We start from the raw sequence: 19,013 nt of genomic DNA on the forward strand, positions 1-19,013 counted from the left end.
TTCCAATCATCTTGTACATACGGTAATCACAAGCCTTCCAGCAGCATCTTCAAGCATTTCAGAACTGAACAGCATCATGTCTTTCTCTATGCTTTGTCCTGCATTGGTACATGCATCCCATGTGTGTTTCTTAGGTGTGGTTAGAGGAACACTTGCACTACGAGAGATATAGGTTCTAGTCCTATTTTGTTGCTGGTCAAATTATGTGCTTTACCTTGTTTCATTTTTGCTTTCTTCCATCTGTTCCTTTGGGATCTGAGCACTACATTCCTGTTTCCCATATATTTTTCTATAATGAGCTACTGGGGAAATGGCAAATACTTTTCATCAGTGTGAGGCTCCTCCCCATCCTAGTCCCCTGGGGAAGGGAGGAAAGAGCCAGAGCTTCCTTTGCCCAGTTCCCTGGATCCCATGGGAGAGAGACAAAGAAAGCACCTTTAAGACCAAAAAGTGCTAATGCCTGTGTCTCCACCCCCACCCCACATTGCAATAAGCTGCTTTTTAGGGTACCAGTCTCCCCTCAACACACCCACTCCTGTGTGGGAAATGCCATGGCCTTCCATGGATGATTTTCCTGCAAGGTGAATTGTGGAGGTGTCTGGGTGATATGGCTGGAGTGGCCATGCTTCCTTCTGTGCATGTCTGCCTATAAAAAAGTATGCACTTACAAAGGGAATCTGACTCACACACACACATTTACAGAAATCTTAGTAGTGAGACTTCTACTGGGCACACCATAGTCTTCCCTAGAGTTGAGGATATTTTGTTACCTTTGGTCCTTTCCCTACTGTGAGAACCAGCATAAATAAAATAAAATAAATAACCTGTACTCCAAGTAGGGATATTGTGACAGAGATGGGTGCTGGTATCAGTGTGTATTAGTTTGGCTGCTTCTTTATATGGATAAAGCAGGAGTCAAGTTGTACCTTTAAGACCAACCAATTTTTATTTAGAACGTAAGCTTTCGTCTGTTCTTAAGCACACATCAGACAATGAATCCAGCACAGTGAGCAAAGCCATACATAGCTGAGCAGAGCCATACATAGCTGGTAGGCAGTTGCCCAGATTGCAACATGGTACAGATTTAAGAACCAATGACACTGAAGTAAAATTAACTGGCAGGCAGTGTTTTGGAATGTAAAATGGTACAATGACAAATAGTAAAATTAACAAATTGAGCAAACCTTTGATTTGAGTAGCATGAGCATGCGAAAGCAACAAAACAGTAGTATGTAAAAATGTGAGATTGTCTGTAATGACAATGAGAAATGGGTTCAATGTCATCGTCATTGGTTCTTAAATCTGTACCATGTTGCATTCTGGGCCACTGCCTACCAGCTATGTATGGCTTTGCTCACTGTGCTGGATTCCTCTGATGAAGTGTGCTTAAGAGCATACGAAAGCTTATGTTCTAAATAAAAATTGGTCGGTCTTAAAGGTGCAACTTGACTCCTGCTTTGTTCAACTGCTTCAGACCAACACAGCTGCCCACTTCAATCTGTCTTTATATGTATGTTGTCATACTGCACCATGAATGGTGGGCAATTTCACTATAATCTCCAGTGCAGTTGCTAATCTCTCAGTTCCTTGACTTGGGAATTTGGAGGCACCTGTTTTCCCTGAGAATGCAAAGGATATCAATAGCTGCACTAGCATCAAGGGTCTAGGACTGAGCTGTCCTGTTCCTGATCTTCCGTATCTCCACATTATTTAGCAGAAAGAGGAAAAGAGACAACACATTATCTATTCCAGAATAGTGTTTAATGTAATTGTAGAACAGTTATGGAGTCACATTTAACCCATGTATTATGGGTTAGGATACTGATAGAAATACTGTACATCTTTATTATCTATCTGTGTAATATAACTGAAGTATTTGGTTCTTAGAGATAAATAGACAATTCAGGGCAAACTGCTCCCAATAAATTGCATTATCTATAAATTTGCTGTAGTTTCAGTCACAGTATGAGAGTATAAAGCATAGGGGGAAAATTCCTATGGATTGTAATGGTACAATATTGCCTGAAAAATGTTTCTTTATGTAACATGCAGAGGCTACAATCCAACACAGACTTAAGCATGCTTCAGCCCACCATTATCATAACACGCCACTGGACTGCTGCCATATCTTGCAAATGTTCTATCTGAATGCTGCACCATATAGTATTCTAGAAAGAGCAATTGATTTTAAGGCAAGATACTACACAATTTTAATTTTAAAAATAGAGAAGTATCAAAGATCACTCATGCTGTGTGTGTGTGTGTGTGCAGATCATAAAAAAGACGGTAATAAAAAACTTCAGTGCAAAGTCCTAGCCAGGATATTTAATACAGAAAATCTGGAGGTTGTTTTTCTTACAGGAAGATGTCCTCCTCAAAAATTGAAAAATAAATGTAAATAGACAAATTGTTTCCGGCTGCAGTCCATTATGTTGCATAAGAGTTTATTCGATTAAGCAAAGTATAAAAGTGTCATGGTACCACCACCTCATTTAAAAAAAATTAGTGAAGTGTTAACTTTCATCCCAATTATTCCCTTCCACATTCTATTGTGTTTTGTCACTCTGAAAATCCAGAGCATATTTTCTAAACTGGAGAACCATCTGTTTTGGATCAACACTACTATAAATAGTACAAAAAGATGAAAACTTGATGTTCCTCTACAATTTTTGATGGGGATAATTTTTTTTTCAAGAGTACAAATAACTTTTGTGAAATGTTAAAAGTGGTGAAGGTGGGCAAAGGCCCAGGCTAGAACTATGAAAGACACTGACAAAAGCTACCAAAAGAAGTATAGCACATGAGCAGTGGCAGACAAATGTTATGGAAATAACTCTTTAAATGTCTAAGTTTGTGCTGCAAGATACAGCACTCTAGTTACAGACTGCAAAAAAAGCTGCGCATATTGCTTTTAATTACTTTAATGGAACGTTTCACGAAAACAGTAGTCTAAATTTCCTGCTTAAATGACTTGTGGTTCTGTGGATGGAATGGAATGAGTTTTAAAAAGCATCAAGTGATCAGGAAATACAATCTAGTTAGTTTATTCTACTTACTCTATAATAACTATTTACATATTGAGAATAATTACCAGTAGGGTTTTTTTTAAAAAAGCAGTTTCTTTTTAGCCACAATGCAGTTTTAATATTCAAGGACACATTCTAACATTTTATTGTGTATAGTTGGACCATGGATGTTTTAGGCACCAAATATTCATGTGCTTGTAACTTGCTCTATTGGGTTCAGAGCAGGGGTCGATCAGCAATGGTCACTAGAGAAAATAAATTAAAGCATATTTATCTCTGGGCAATTAAAACAAAGATTGTCATGGTCTTCCATATTTTCATTGGTCATTGCATATTTTGTTTCAAGTTCATTGTCATGGAGATTTGTTATCATGTTTACGAAAATATTTGGGCTTAGCATTAAAATATTGTCCATTTAAAAGCTCTCTTTCAACATCAGACATAAGCTGCATTTACATACAATCTACCCTTAGATGCCACAAAAATGTTAAATTTCAGATCAAGTTAGTCAGTGATTTAGGTTACAGTCTCTTCAGGGCTTGTGCAGAACATCTTCCATTAATTTCAGTAAAGGCAAGCCAAGTTCCACTGAAATGAATAAAGTGCTTGGCGGATTACTTTTTAGTGCTCCTGGAAGGTATACCTAGTTAACTCAAGGTACCACTGTCTCAATTTCATCACCAAAAGTTACCAGTGCAACTTATTTCTAATCAGCAATTGATACTATGGTCCTTTGCTCTTTGAAGTAAATTTAAAAAAAACATTACTAATGGTACAGAGAGATTTTTACAGAGGACTGCTAGAAACACAATCTGTAAACTGAATCCAAAATCCCTACCTAACAATCCATAATCTAATCAAGTTTCTAGAACCATATGTGTTGTGTATCAAGCCATAACTTAGTCAGTTGAATGTGCATCCATATAATATTTGCAGCATCAAGATACTTCCTAAGAGCACATAAATGGAGGTCCCAAGGTAAAGTGGATAAACATTCAAATGTTTGACATCATTTGAATTTGACCTAGGAAGCTGAACAAGTGTGAGGGAAAATATTCAATTAAATACTTAAAGAGTGAGCCACAAGAGGAAACATTCATTTTAAAAGAGCTAGATAAAAATGCTGTTTTTTTAAATATCAGAAGTGAAATTCAAGAAGCAGTTGAATGACAAAATAAGGCACTATAATTTGTAACTTTCATTATTGGCACTCATTCTGATAACAGCCTTGAAGTTTTATGGTGTCCTAGTGTTATAGGCAATAATAAAGTTTCTCAGTTGTCTGTCCAACCTTTCCTTTTGACTGTGCAATGACTAACACTTTCCTAAAAAGGTGCATTTTTTTACCTTGGTATTTTTACAACATGGTGATGCATATGACATCAGCGGAAATATAAAGCAGCTTGCAATATATCAAAGGGCAAGCAATTCAAATTTGAATTAATAAAAAATTTGGAACATCTAGTCATGGTTTAGAACATCGTTATTCACAAGTATTAAGTGTACATTATTAATTTACATCAATGCTTTGATATTATAGTAAAAGCATAAAGCTGAACTGTTTTTCCAGAAGTCTTGTTTAAGCTTTTTGAAGGCTGGTCCAACTATAATTGGATGCACTGCAGTGTCTTATGCTAAAAATGTATAAGTTATCTTCAAGTAGGAAAAGTGACCAGAAAGCAGTGGAGTCAAGTTTGATCAAATCTATTCTTATTATAATCTCTATGAATTGTCAAGCTCATATGTATGGTACAGCAGTCAGCCGATACCAGTTGACAGTCTCCTTATTCAAGTTAAAATCCTTTAAGGAGAGAGTGACACCACCCAGGAAAAAGTTCTCACGTAGCGATTCGGCACTGAGTACACTCAGCTGAAGTATCCTCTGCTTTAATGTTTCTTTGCTATATCCACTGTATACAAGCTATAAAAAAATCCAGAAAGGATGAAATTTTAGGACAGTTATATACAAATTATCCAGGACAAAGTTACAATGTTGATGAGTTGGACACTTGAACCCACAAAGGTGTCTTATTGGACACTGGTCTATCAAGGACAGTTCTTTCTACCTGGTTAGCAGTGGTTTTTCAGGGTCTCAGGTAAAGAACATACCAAATGTGGGTCCTCCTGCATGCATCACATGCTTTACCACTCAGCCATGATGCCTTGCCAAATAGGACATAGGGATTTCTGTATTTCTTTAGGACTTAGTTTTCTGCCATCTGCTACATGTTTAAGACAAAGGCAACTCTCCTTCAGTCTAACATTTGGAAAAAAGATTACTCTTTCTCAAGAGCACCAATGTATGGCTTCAATGCTTTGTTTATAGCTCAGCAACAGAATGCTAAGACAAACTGAAGTATTTCTTTTAAAAAAACCAAATAATTACTTCATCAGTTCAGAGTTACTCAAGGACAGTAGAATTGATGCCAACGAACTTAAAAAACTGGAATATGCTTATCAAGCTACATGAAGCCAACTGAAAATATCTCAGGAGGATTAAGGGCCATTAGTATTCTGATGACACCCAACCCAATTTTCTCTAACAAAATCAGGTGGGTAAATGGACATTGTGGATGTTTGGGACAGCAATGGATTGGATGCAAAGCAATAAACTGAGGCTCAGTCTAGGCAACAGTGAGATGGTGTGGGTCAGTGATGAGCCAGCTTATTGTTAAATAGGGTTGCACTTCCCCTAAAGAAGCAGGTGTACTTGCTTCTTCTATCAGATCCACATTTACAGCTGGAGGTCTTGGTTTCTTCTGTGATATACAGTGCCAGTTACCAACTTTAACTAGTGTTGTGACAGACAAGAGGCTGTCCTGCCCCTTAATGGTGTGTGGGGGGGAACCACTCAGCTGAACCTATGGGCATGCTGCTCCAGTCTCCAATCACTTTTCAGAAGGGGAATGGAATGTTGGAGGAACTCACAGCAGGAGTTCAGTTCTGCCTCAGGGAGAGAGCAGTGAGAGCTAAGGTCTGGCTCAGGAAAAGAGCAGACAGTAGAGAGCATCTCTGCTTGGTAGTATGGCAGAGTGTTTTAGCTTGACCTCTGAGAGAGAACAGAGTTCCCAATTGTTACACCTATCTCTGATAAGAAGTGGACAGGCCAGACCCGTAGTCACGGGGGGGGGCACAGCCCCTCCATTGAACCCCTCCTTTGACTAGTGTGGCCCTCGAACTCCCTGCCACTCTTGCGGCCCCCACTACCCTCCATGCGGCGCCTCCCCCTCTCTTCCTCCTTCCCACCCCGTGAAGCACTGGCTCCTCTTGGGGCTCTTTCCAGCCCCCCTGCGCCGATCATGGGGAAAGCCACGCGGGGAGGCTGGCGGTCCTCTGCTGGCCCCCTAGCGCTCTCCAGAGCTTAACGCTGGGGCTGCAGCGAAAGGAAGCCCTGCAAGAGTGCCCGCCGCCTCCGAAGAGGGAAGTAGGAAGAAAGCAGCAGTGGTGGCAGGTGCTCTTGCAGGGCTTGCTGGTGCTTCCTTTCACCGTGGCCCCAGTGCTGAAGCTCTGGAGGGCTGGCAGAGAAGCGCCAGCCTCCCCACGTGGCTTTTCCCGTGATCGGTGTCTGTGGGGAGGCTGGGAGGAGTCAACGCTTCATGGGGTGGGAGGAAGGGAGGGGGAGATACCACGTGGAGGGGGGTGGGGGCCACCAGAGAAGCGGTGTAAGAGAGTGGGGGCCGCGAGAGGGGGGCCCTCCATCTGAAATTTTATTCTGTGGGCCCCTCCACCGAAGATTTTCTGGCTATGGGCCTGGGGCAGGCTGGTGTGGGTGAAATCCTGCATGTGAGATGATCCAACTTAGTGGCTAGTCAGTAAAGGTCTGTTTATGCCTGAAAGTATTAAAGAAAATTCAAATTACTCTCTGAAGCCATTATTAGTTTAAATTAATGGGCATCAGCCAGATTTCTCCACTGTCTAGATGTGCTGCTTATCTGTCCTTTTAAACCAGCTTCTAAATAAATAAATCTTCTGTGTTGCTAATATACAAGTCTTGCCTCAGTGATCTCTGTATTCTATTTGCTCACCATAAAATTTTCCTCATGGTATTGAACCCTAAGCCTATACACTTGCTACCTTTAGAATATTTGGTAACTGCGGGGAAGGTTTATGGTTTAAAACAAACCTAGTCCCCCCCCCAGAAATCACAGAGACTGTGCAGGTCTCCTTAGTTGATAGAAATGGCCTGTCACTTGGCTGTTTTATTTATTTATTTCTATTTGTATCCCACCCTCCCTGCAAACAGGCTCTGTAAATCTGGAAACTGTAATCTGTGCAACATGTTGTAGCTAAATTACTGATGGAAGGTTAGAGATAATGTCACTATAGTATTAAGAGAACTATGCTGGCTACCAGTTAGCCTCCAGGCCAAAATATTTCTGTTAGCCCAGGCTTTTAATTAGAGGGCTAATTTCAAAAAAAATAAAAAAAAATTCAAAAGGAGCCCTGTGCTGCAGAGTGGTAAAGCTGCAGTACTGCAGTCAGAGCCCTCTGCTCATGACCTGAGTTCGATCCCAGCGGAAGCTGGTTCAGGTAGCCGGCTCCAGGTTGACTCAGCCTTCCATCCTTCCGAGGTTGGTAAAATGAGTACTCAGCTTGCTGGGGGGAAAGTGCAGATGACTGGGGAAGGCAATGACAAACCACCCCGTAAAAAGTCTGCCGTGAAAATGTTGTGAAAGCAATGTCACCCCAGAGTCGAAAATGACTGGTGCTTGCACAGGGGACTACCTTTTACCTTTAATTTCAAACACTTTTTTTGGGGGGGGGGGACGAGGGTGTTAGTCTGGAAAAAGCTGCTCAGTCGATTTATCTTTTTATGGCGTTAATTTTTTATGCTGTGGCTGGGTTTTTTAATGCTGGATTTCATTAATAACTTAATGTTCTATTTTTTATTCTTTTTCTTTTAAAATTTATTTTGCCTTGTTCAGGTTTCCTCAAAAGGCAGCACAGAAAATTTTTAAATAAATGTTTCTGGATCCAATTTAAAATATTATGTTTAAAGCCAGGGTCTGAGGCCAGGACACTTGAAGGACTGTCCTCTTCCCATACCTGATCTGCATCCCCAGCCTGGCTTTGTGTGTTTCCTTTCCACCATCTGAAGTCAGGGGGTGATTAGTGATGGGCGTTTTCAGTTGTGGCACTTCAGCTGTGGAATACTTTCCCCATGGAAATTCAAGTGATCCCTATTTTGTTTAATTATCAGGTGAACCACTGTAAGCTGCTTGGGCTTTTTAGTGTCACATTTTAAACCTTAGATCTGTTTTGTTGTTGCTTTTACAATTTGTATATGTAACTTTAAAGTTGCCTTATCCATTTATTCCATGGCTTAATTGGAAAACTCAGTTATGAATAATTGGTTTGGGATAAAATAACAATGCAGTTCAAAATTAATTGTTAGCTGATCCTGTGAATTTAGGGAGAGATATTTATGAATTTCCTGCATTGTACAGGGGGTTGGACCCTGGGAGGGGGTTCCTTCCAATTCTGTGATTTAAGGTATTCTGCAATGGCAGCACTTTGGAAAGATTCTTATAAAGATATATAATGAATAAAATAAGGTTCAAGTGAAGAAGAGGAGACTGGACTTATACCTGCCCTTCACTATCCAATGGAGTGGCTTACAATCTCCTTTGCCTTTCCCTCCTCACAACAAACACCCTGTGAGGTAGGTGGGGCTGAGAGAGCTCTGACAGAAACTGCTCGAGAGAACAGCTCTGACAGAGTTATGACTGACCCAAGGTCACACCAGCAGGTGCATGTGGAGGAGCGGGGAATCAAACTCGGTTTTTCCAGATAAGAGTCCACGTACTTAACTACTACATCAAACTGGTAAATTGATCACACACATTTTCAGGGAAAAAATCCAGGTACTAGGATCCAATTTGAATGGCATGTTTTTGAGAAGTTCCTTTCTTCAACATCCAAGCTGGTATACAAACACAAGTGGATGAATGAACTTCCCTGTTTTAAAAATTCCAGCTACAATGGCTACGCAAAATGAATTTGACAGGCTACTCAACACTCTTGCATAGCATGCTGTTTTAACTTACCATTTCATTGAATGTAGGATTCCTTGTCTTCCGTGATATTTTGGTTTTCCGTTTAGACGTCTTATGTACATCTGGAAGGAGGTACGTTTTCACATATGGATTTGGGTCTGTGCCATCATCAGTAACCTGATAGCAACAACACACTACAATTACAATTATGTACACGTTCCTGTATGTTTCCAAAATAATGGTTCATTTTTTCAGCGACAATATGTAGTGGTTAGAGTACTGGATGACAACTTGGAAAACTGACACTCACTGGATGACCTTGGACAAATTTCTCAGCCTAATCTAGCACAGAGGGTTGCTATGAAGATAACATAGGAGGACAGGAGAACACTGTACATGATCTTCAAATCATTGGGCAAAGCATGGTAAAATCAAATAAATGTTTTGCTTACCAGATCTTTAATGTGCATCACCATGATAAACAGAGTACTGTTCCTATATGAGATGGACAGCTTAACTTCTCCTCCTACTTTGCCTGAGGTGGGACTTGAAGGACATGCATCTAAAAACCAGTAAAATGTAAGTATTTTTTGCCCTGTGAGGTCATCCTCTTCTTTTGCAGAGTCGGAGTGGATATTTAGTTAGTTTATGAATTCCTGCCCTCTTTAAATAGTACTAGGCCCCTATTTAGTGTTACACTGTGTTACCTCTTTCTTCCCCAGCTGAGCAAAACATGATAAAACTTCCTGTTTCTGGGAGTCTTTGATCTAACCACAGTGACATTTGAGTGTAACACACAATTTGTTTTTGTTCATATGCTGGGATTCAAAACAGGATGGTTTAGAATCCTGGTCTGTAGGGAAGAAACAAACTCCAATTTGTCTATGCAACCACAATCACATGTCATGACTGAAGATTTCAAGAACTAGGAAGTCTTCAATCATACTCTGCATAAATGGGAACTGAGGAAGAATGAATGAGCACAATTTTCCTCCATGGTGAACAAACCTACATTTGAGAGGCCTAAAATGGCACGAAAGAACGTAGACAATTCTAGAAACAGCATATTAATCATACTCATTTGTGAGTCAAACAATTATTTAAAAGGTAAAGGTAGTCGCACCAGTCGTTTCCGACTCTGGGATGACGTTGCATCACGATGTTTTCAAGGCAGACTTTTTATGGGGTGGTTTGCCATTGCCTTTCCCAGCAGGGTCGTAGCCAGAATTTTAAAAGTCAGGGGGCAAAAAAATTTTTTGTGGGGCACCCATTATGCTTAGACTTTGGCTTATAATAAATAATTATGTCATTTTTCACCCGTTTATCAATTAAATACATTTCCAGTTTATTTCAAAAATGCTAACCATTACAGATCTTTTGTTTTGCCATGTTATCTATCTATCTACCATTGTATTACTTGTCATATTTGTTTCTCAAAAAAGTTTCTGGTTCTGGTCCTTATTTGTGAGTGCAGCAGTACTAGATTGTGTTTCTGCTGATGGGATATCAACAGCTGTTGTGGTTTCAAAACATGACTAAGGCAAGAGAATTCTGCCTCACATGTAGCTGTGGATGCTCATCTGGTTATGAGCCTGTCCATTTCCTGGCAATATAACATACCTTTTCTCACTAAAAACAGAAAAAAATTGCACCATGTATGCCTCCATAAACTCTGGAGACAACATAAGCTGTATTTTTTTTATCTATTAACACTCTCTGATATGACTCTGTGTCCTTGTGGCAGAAGAACATAAGAGAAGCCACGCTGGATCAGGCCAATGGCGCATCCAATCCAACACTCTGTGTCACACAGTGGCCAAAAAACCACCATCAGGAGGTCCATCAATGGGGCCAAGACACTAGAAGCCCTCCCACTGTTGCCCCCCTCCCAGAAGCACCAAGAATACAGAGCATCACTGCCTCAGACAGAGAGTTCCAACAATACACTGTGGCTACTAGCCACTGATGGACCTCTGATCCATATGTTTATCCAAGCCCCTCTTGAAGCCTTCTATGCTTGTAGCCATCACCACCTCCTGTGGCAGTGAATTCCATGTGTTAATCACTCTTTAGGTGAAGAAGTACTTCCTTTTATCCATTCTAACCCAACTGTTCAGCAATTTCATTGAGTGTCCATGAGTTCTTGTATTGTGAGAAGGGGAGAAAAGTATTTCTTTCTCTGCCTTCTCTGTCCCATGCATAATCTTGTAAACCTCTATCATGTCACCCCTCAGATAAGGCACTAAGCTGAAAGTGTGGGGAAAACCCAGCTGCTGTCTCCAAAATAGCAGCAAACACATTAACTCAAGAAAAGCACACACCCATACCATGAATTGAAGTCTGGCATCCCAACCTTGAGTCTGCCTTGGCATCTAATTCCCCTCCTCCCTATGCAAACCCTGGAGAGGCCTCACCAATCTGAGCACATAATACAGACTTTGATGGGTCAATGGTGTGATTCAGCAGGGCAGCTTAATAGCAATTGTATCACAGTTCTTTAAATGGGGATCCCCAGGTTGGCAGCATCCCATTCCAACCCACCCACCACCGTGCAGAAATTTAATGACTCTTTAAATGAGGATGCACAGGAGACTGAAACTAGACTGAGCCTGGCAGCAATTCCATTCCAACCTCACCCCCCTCTGAATGGGGTTCCCCAGGTCCCACCTGAAGCCTGACATCCCCACAGACAGTTTTTGGGATAGATTAGAATGCAGTTTACACTGCCTTGGAGGCTGGACTAACCCTCAATTTAGCACCAAATTGGCAGCATCCCATTCCAAACTGCCCCCCCCCCCGTGCAGAAATTCAATGACTCTTTAAATGAGAGTCCCCAGGAGATTGAAAGTGGACTGGCAGCATCCCTTTCCAACCCCACCTCCCTCGCCTTTTGAATGGGGATCCCCAGGTTCCACCTGGAGACTGGATGGGAGGCGGGGCTAAGGGCACAATAGAGCAAGAGATTGGGCAGCTTTGGAGGTGGGACTTTCCTCCTTGCTGGGGCACGGCTGCATTGCAAGCAACAAGGGAAGTGTGAGAGGCTTGGATTTTTTTCATGAAATAATGTTCTGTACTTTCTTCTTCACTGGCCGCAGGCAGCCCAATTCAGCGTGGGAGAGGGGGGCTTAAGTGGAGGGTGGGAGGAGCTGGCTTTACATGGATTTTTTGGAGGTAAATTAGGCGGCGGCAGCAGCAGTTTCAGGAGCCTGTGAGGCTGCAAGCCTTGCTTGAGGTGGGAAGAATGCAGCCACTGGCCGCACACGGGCTAGTAGAGTGGGTGGGAGAGGGAGGCTGACTCTCTGAGAGCCCGGCTCAGTGCAGTGAGACCGCACGAGGTGCCGCAGCAGTAGTGGTGGTTAAAAAAAATGTTGGAGGGCCAGGTAGGGCTTGAAAGTCAGGGGGGGGGGGCTCATGCATAAATCAGGGGGCTGTGCCCCGGGAGGCCCCCTCATGGCTACGGGCCTGTTTCCCAGTCATCTACACTTTCCCCCCAGCAAGCTGGGTACTCATTTTACCGACCTCAGAAGGATGGAAGGCTGAGTCAACCTTGAGTTGCTACCTGAACCAGCTTCTGCCGGGATCGAACTCAGGTTGTGAGCAGAGAGTTTGACTGCAGTATTGCAGCTTTACCACTCTGTGCCACGGGGCTCTTACCCTGATACAATTAGCAAAACATTAATGAGAAGTGTGAAACTAATTCTTATGCTTCTTATGGAAAGTACAATACAGACTTTTGCTGCAAAATAAAAGAACCTAGAGCTATGCTTCACAATTAAGCACCAAAAGGGAAAGAGAATGCACAGAAGCAGGAAGAATCCAGCTACACCCTTGTTCAAGGAAATTTAATTTGCCTGAAGACTGTAGCATAAAACATGTACATACAGTTTTCTTTAAAAGTTCAATATGTTCTTTGCTTCTTTCATGCTTATATCCTCCCTCCCAATAGAATATTTCCACTATTCACATGATACATATCATCCTTATTGCAAAATAATATTCTTACCAGTACACCTAGCTATTCCATCAATTCCATCAGCTTTTTCATCACGGAGTAAAGGATGGAAGAAAGTATAAACAAGATCACACTGGTGATAAAGACAAAAAGTTATGTTGAGTTGACTATATTAAGCAATAAGTTCTGAAACCAAGTAATTAATATGCTTTTTGTAATCACCTCTGACACATCAGTTGATGTATTCATTAAACTCTGTATGTAGCTATTCAGCTCTACTTTCCTCTTGGCTGCCACATCCTTTATGTGAGTTCTTCCTAGTACCATCTTGTTAGGAAAACTACAACACAGACAGCAATGATTATAGCAACAAAAAAATTACTTTTCACTGAAATCAAAATATTGAGTAAAAGCCATACAATCTACATTTTTGTAGCCCAAAGGGAGATTTGACAAAACAGAGATTCAGTGATACTACCAACCATGTTATTGCCACATTCCAATGTTTCTACAATATAACGTCTATTCTATGAAAGACAACATGGAAATATAGTAATTTAAACAGCCTAAACACAATATTCAAACCCTTTTAAAAACACTCTTCTTTCCAAATATAATTTGCAGAATCACCAGCGCTCAAGAATCAGATGTCATTATAGCAGTTCTTGCGCGTGGGGGAAGAGAAATTTTCATGTGGCTATGTATCTTAAGGGAACTGTATTTGTTACAGTTGAAAATCAGCTACTAAAAGCAGACTACAAATTCAGAAACCTTTGTTTTCAAACATTATTACAAGACCCTTAGGGTCAGTTAGGTGCAGGTTTCATATCTTGAGTGTCTAAGCCTTCCAATGCTATAAACTGAGATTTAGGGAGATACATTTTATTGGAAACCAACTTGGAAGATACAGAATTTGCCCAAGTAATGGACATTTTAAAAAGCTTGGTAAGTCAAACAGCACCTAGATGTAGTAAAACATGTGAATGTTTCAGACCTATGTACTGTAGGGTCTGTTTACTCAATATTTGCAGCTCTATCCTTTGAGACCTTGTCTTTTACAGACAGAATTTGTCCTGGAATGGAATTTACTGGAGATGCATAAACAGGGGGGGGAATTTCTAGAATATGTAATGAGACTTTTACACTTTGATCAGCATACTCCAATTAAAGGATCTAAAGCACCTGTTGCTGAGAACGACCTCTGTCTGATACCCTAAGAACATAAGAACATAAGAGAAGCCATGTTAGATCAGGCCAATGGCCCATCCAGTCCAACATTCTGTGTCACACAGCGGCCAAATATATATATATATATATATATATATATATATATATATATATATATATATATATATATATATATATATATATATATATATATATATATATATATACATACACACACACACACACACACACACACACTGTGGCTAATAGCCACTGATGGACCTCTGCTCCATATTTTTATCTAACCCCTTCTTGAAGGTGGCTATGCTTGTGGACGCCACCACCTCCTGTGGTAGTGAATTCCACATGTTAATCACCCTTTGGGTGAAGAAGTACTTCCTTTTATCCGTTTTAACCTGTCTGCTCAGCAATTTCATTGAATGCCCACGAGTTCTTGTATTGTGAGAAAGGGAGAAAAGTACTTCTTTCTCTACTTTCTCCATCCCATGCATTATCTTGTAAACTTCTATCATGTCACCCCTCAGTCGACGTTTCTCCAAGCTAAAGAGCCCTAAGCGTTTCAACCTTTCTTCATAGGGAAGGTGTTCCAGCCCTTTAATCATTTTAGTTGCCCTTTTCTGAACTTTCTCCAATGCTATAATATCCTTTTGAGGTGCGGCGACCAGAACTGCACACAGTACTCCAAATGAGACCGCACCATCGATTTATACAGAGGCATTATGATACTGGCTGATTTGTTTTCAATTCCCTTCCTAATAATTCCCAGCATGGCGTTGGCCTTTTTTATTGCAAACGCACACTGTCTTGACATTTTCAGTGAATTATCTACCATGACCCCAAGATCTCTTTCTTGGTCTGTCTCTGCCAGTTCACACCCCATCAACTTGTATTTGTAGCTGGGATTCTTGGCCCCAATGTGCATTACTTTGCACTTGGCCACATTGAACCGCATCTGCCACGTTGACGCCCACTCACCCAGCCTCAACAGATCCCTTTGGAGTTCCTCACAATCCTCTCTGGTTCTCACCACCCTGAACAATTTAGTGTCATCCGCAAATTTGGCCACTTCACTGCTCACTCCCTGGAAAACTGTTGCCAATTTAAAGTAGATAATATTCATAGGTAAGAGTGCCTATGGGCAAGATGCAACTACAGCATGCTTTGAAATGCTGTAGTGTGAATTTATTCTCAGAGGTTCATTGTAGAGCAAATCTTAGGAAGGCAAAACATTATGTCTACGTAGAGAGGAAACTTACTGCCAGTAAATGCAGTATTTGAACATAAGAACTGTTTGAAATATACCCTGGTAATTTCCAAAGAGGAAACAGGATGCCAAGCTTGTTGTGGAGTTCCTGAAATTCATCAAATGTTCGAAAGATGAATGTGGGTTCAGCTTGCCCCTCTCTCAAAACTCTGACAACATAGATCTGCCAAATCAGAAAGCAAATAAATACCTTTTCAAATGAATGTATATAAGATATATCTGTTTTCCATCAAGCCAAGAAGAAAAACAAAGAAATAGTGTCAGCTGCTCAGATTTTAGGTTTTAAGGACCACAACTGTAATATCAGAAACTGCCACTGTATTTAATTATTACACTTCTCTAAAAGGTCTTTTGAGGGAAGATCAGGAATTGAAGTCTACCGGTAAGGTAGTTAGTTTAGTTTATTTGATTTATATCCCGTCCTCCCCGCCGAAGCTATACTGAGAAAATTAACTTGAACAGCTATACTGAGAAAATTAACCTGGCTGTTTTGAATGTGGAGGCTCTTTCCCCTGTTCACCATGATAGCATTTTGCTATGTATCAGAACAGGAAATAAAGCAAGGAAAGCAGTGCCACGCAATGCTATTTTTAAGTAGTACTATATGACAATATATAAGTCTAGAAACATATTCCTTTGCAGGCATTGCATCATCACAAGCAGTGTTCCCTCTAAGCTGAGTTAGTGTGAGCTAGCTCATAGTTTTTTAGCCTCCAGCTCACACATTTTTGTCTTAGCTCAGAAGAAATGGCCCCAGAGCAAACTAATTTATGCAGTAGCTCACAACTTTAATGCCAGGAGCTCACAAAGCAGAATTTCTTCACACAAGATTCCACAGCTTAGAGGGAGTATTGATCACAAGGCCTGGTTTTGGTCACAACCTGAGAGCCATAGCTGTTGGAATATTGTTAGATTCTCATACACACAGAAGTGTATAGGAATTGATCATGGTTTGCTAACCTGAGGATGAGACAAGAAAAGCACACAGGTAGAATCAGCAGCCTTGGAATAGTTTTATGAACCTCTACACAGTGTTGTCCCACTTCAGCAGCCCACACCAGCAACCTCATATTGAGCACATACATCCCTTTTATTTCTCTTTCTTTACACTACAGTAAATAGTAGGTAGCAAATTTGTAAACAGCTTTAGCATTTTTTCTGTTTTGTCTTCAAGGTAAACTCAATATTGATTTCAAGATGGGTAGCCATGTCAGTCTGTCTTTAGCAGTAAAAAAGAGCAAGAGTGTAATAGCACCTTAAAGACTAACAAAATTTTTGGAAGGGTATGAGCTTCTATGAGTCACTGCACTTGCTCTTTTGTACCTCAACATTTATTTATTTGTGGTATTTATGCATCCCACCTTTCCCCTAACACAGACAGGATTTACTACAAACACAGACAGGTAACAGTAGAAAACAGCAAAAGTCCGGTAGCACCTTAAAGACTAACAAAATTTGTGGTAGGGTATGAGCTTTTGTGAGTCACTGTTCATTTATTTAGTGGGTAACAGTACATATGAACATATGAAGCTGTCTTATACTGAATCAGACCCTCAGTCCATCAAAGTCAGTATTGTCTACTCAGACTGGCAGCAGCTCTCTAGGGTCTCAAGCGGAGATGTCAGGTCTATTTACCTGGACCCTTTTTAGTTGGAGATGCCAGGGATTGAACCTGGGACCTTCTGCTTACCATGCAGATGCTCTACCACTGTCCCTCCCAAAACAGTAACAGTGAGTGACACTAAATGCAATAAAATATTAATTAAACCAATTAAAACAGTTAATTAAAACACATATGTCCAAGCCCACAGATAGTTCTGTTAGAGCCTCACCAGACGGTCCCAAGGCTAGGTGCTTCCTGGGAAGCTGCTCCATAATAGTACAACAACAAAGGCTTGGATTATAGGATACTGAACCCTTGAGAATGAGGCAACTGCTGGGAGACCCCCGTGAGGAAAACAGCACTCCCTCTACCAGTCTCTCGGAGGCAATTAGGAGATGTGAGTGCTGAAGTCAAGACATGTTCCTGGTTTGCTGAAATATGACAGTAGCTTATACATGACCAGGATGCTACTGAAGCCCTTAATATGAAAGTAATCAGTAATACTTATAGCACCAGTACTAGATGCCTTACAAATTTGGTGACTGGCTAAAAAGTAACATGCTATATATGCACTTTTCCTTTTGAGTGTGCAGCTATATAGCCTGTTTGCAAATCAAGAAGCTCTCTTCAGTAGTAAAGGCAAGAGATTACCTCAGTCTTTTCCCAAGTTTTTCCTATAAAGTACTCATTCCATCACCAGATAGATTTCATTGTCTGTCATTTTATTATTATTGGGTCCTGAGCAACCTTCCCAACTCGCAGAGTAGCTAGTGACACACCCCTTAGAACCCATGAGCAAAGCACCAACACATGTGGTACCTTTAAGGCAAAGCCTGTTCCTTGTCAAGAACTAACCCTTTAACCACTCATTGCCAGATTAGCAGGTGGGATGCAGACTCGAGCTAGGGGTAGGGAAACAGGAAGATGAATCTCAGCTAGGATGTGGGAGCAGCAACAGCTTCCCACAGTAAATGCTTCAGATCCCACAGCAGTTCCAGATGGGCATGTCGGAGCGGGAGTAGCAGAGTGAGGGAGATGACTTGCCCGACACAGGGCTTCAGGAAAGAAAATCAGGCAGACACGTGCAACTAGTGCCAAAAGGTGTATTAACATATATACACAACAAGTGCTCTCTTGTGCAGTCTATACAATATCACCTCCACGGACAAAGTGCTTCGCCTAACCACCATCTCACAGGGAGAGACCTGTGTGATGCACACACAGATCATATATAGTCCAAGCAGCCAATCCTGGCCGTGCTGACTCAGCAGATTGCATCACTTGGCTTCTGCCGGCTCAAGCCGGTCTGCTGATCAGGTCACTGTGACCTAGCCTGGTAGCTAGATCACCAGCTGTCATACTGTAGCTGTCAGACTGGGTTTATGTAGATTCTTGCTCCAACACACCTCCTAATCTATTTAAACCCAGTGCACCAAAACACTTTACACAGTTTACATACATGTCCACCAGCAACATTACAGTTCATATTTACGTAGCTCGGAACCCTTTCCGGAATTCGTTCAGGAACTCATCATGATTGTAAAACACATCATCGTGTTCCTGTTCAGCCAGCTCTTTCAGACGCTTGGCTTCAGCCTCCTTCTCCCTTGCCTCGCACTCTGCCACCCAGGCTTTCCATTTCTTAGCCTTTTCTTTTAACATTTCCTCAAATCCGGGTGGGTCTGGATTGACAGTCAGAGTGACATAGGGACACTTGTACCTAGCGGGACGTTGGCCTTTGGTGGACCTGGCAGACACCCGTGGCCCTGTGCTTGGACCAGCTTTGTCTTCTTCGGGTTGCTCTGTTCCCACCTCCTGGGCTGGTTGCTCTGCCCCTGTAATTGGGTGTTGAACCTCCTGACTCTCACACTTTACCTCCAGTTCCTGCATTTGAGGCTCTGCCTCCTGACTCTGCTCGTCGGGCTCTGTGCCAGCATTCGGCTCACCTTCTCCAGCCCCACTGGGTGCCACCTCCTGGGCTGGA

At 41.5% G+C, this 19,013-nt stretch overlaps 1 protein-coding gene across 1 annotated transcript in view; it reads right to left on the reverse strand.

Annotated features, from left to right (window-relative positions):
• Nucleotides 1-1,744: 1,744 nt before the first annotated feature.
• Nucleotides 1,745-19,013, reverse strand: part of PIK3C2A (phosphatidylinositol-4-phosphate 3-kinase catalytic subunit type 2 alpha) — an 82,116-nt gene continuing 64,847 nt past the window's right edge. Inside the window, exons 28-33 of the mRNA XM_060263156.1 lie at nt 15,465-15,589; nt 13,197-13,314; nt 13,026-13,107; nt 9,475-9,584; nt 9,074-9,199; nt 1,745-4,947 (exon numbers count right to left, since the gene is read on the reverse strand). Coding sequence (XP_060119139.1) covers nt 4,765-4,947; nt 9,074-9,199; nt 9,475-9,584; nt 13,026-13,107; nt 13,197-13,314; nt 15,465-15,589 — 744 coding nt within the window. The 3' untranslated portion in view covers nt 1,745-4,764. The remainder of the gene's footprint in view (nt 4,948-9,073; nt 9,200-9,474; nt 9,585-13,025; nt 13,108-13,196; nt 13,315-15,464; nt 15,590-19,013) is intronic.

This window comes from Heteronotia binoei, chromosome 21 (assembly GCF_032191835.1).
Source record: "Heteronotia binoei isolate CCM8104 ecotype False Entrance Well chromosome 21, APGP_CSIRO_Hbin_v1, whole genome shotgun sequence".
Lineage (NCBI taxonomy): Eukaryota > Metazoa > Chordata > Lepidosauria > Squamata > Gekkonidae > Heteronotia > Heteronotia binoei.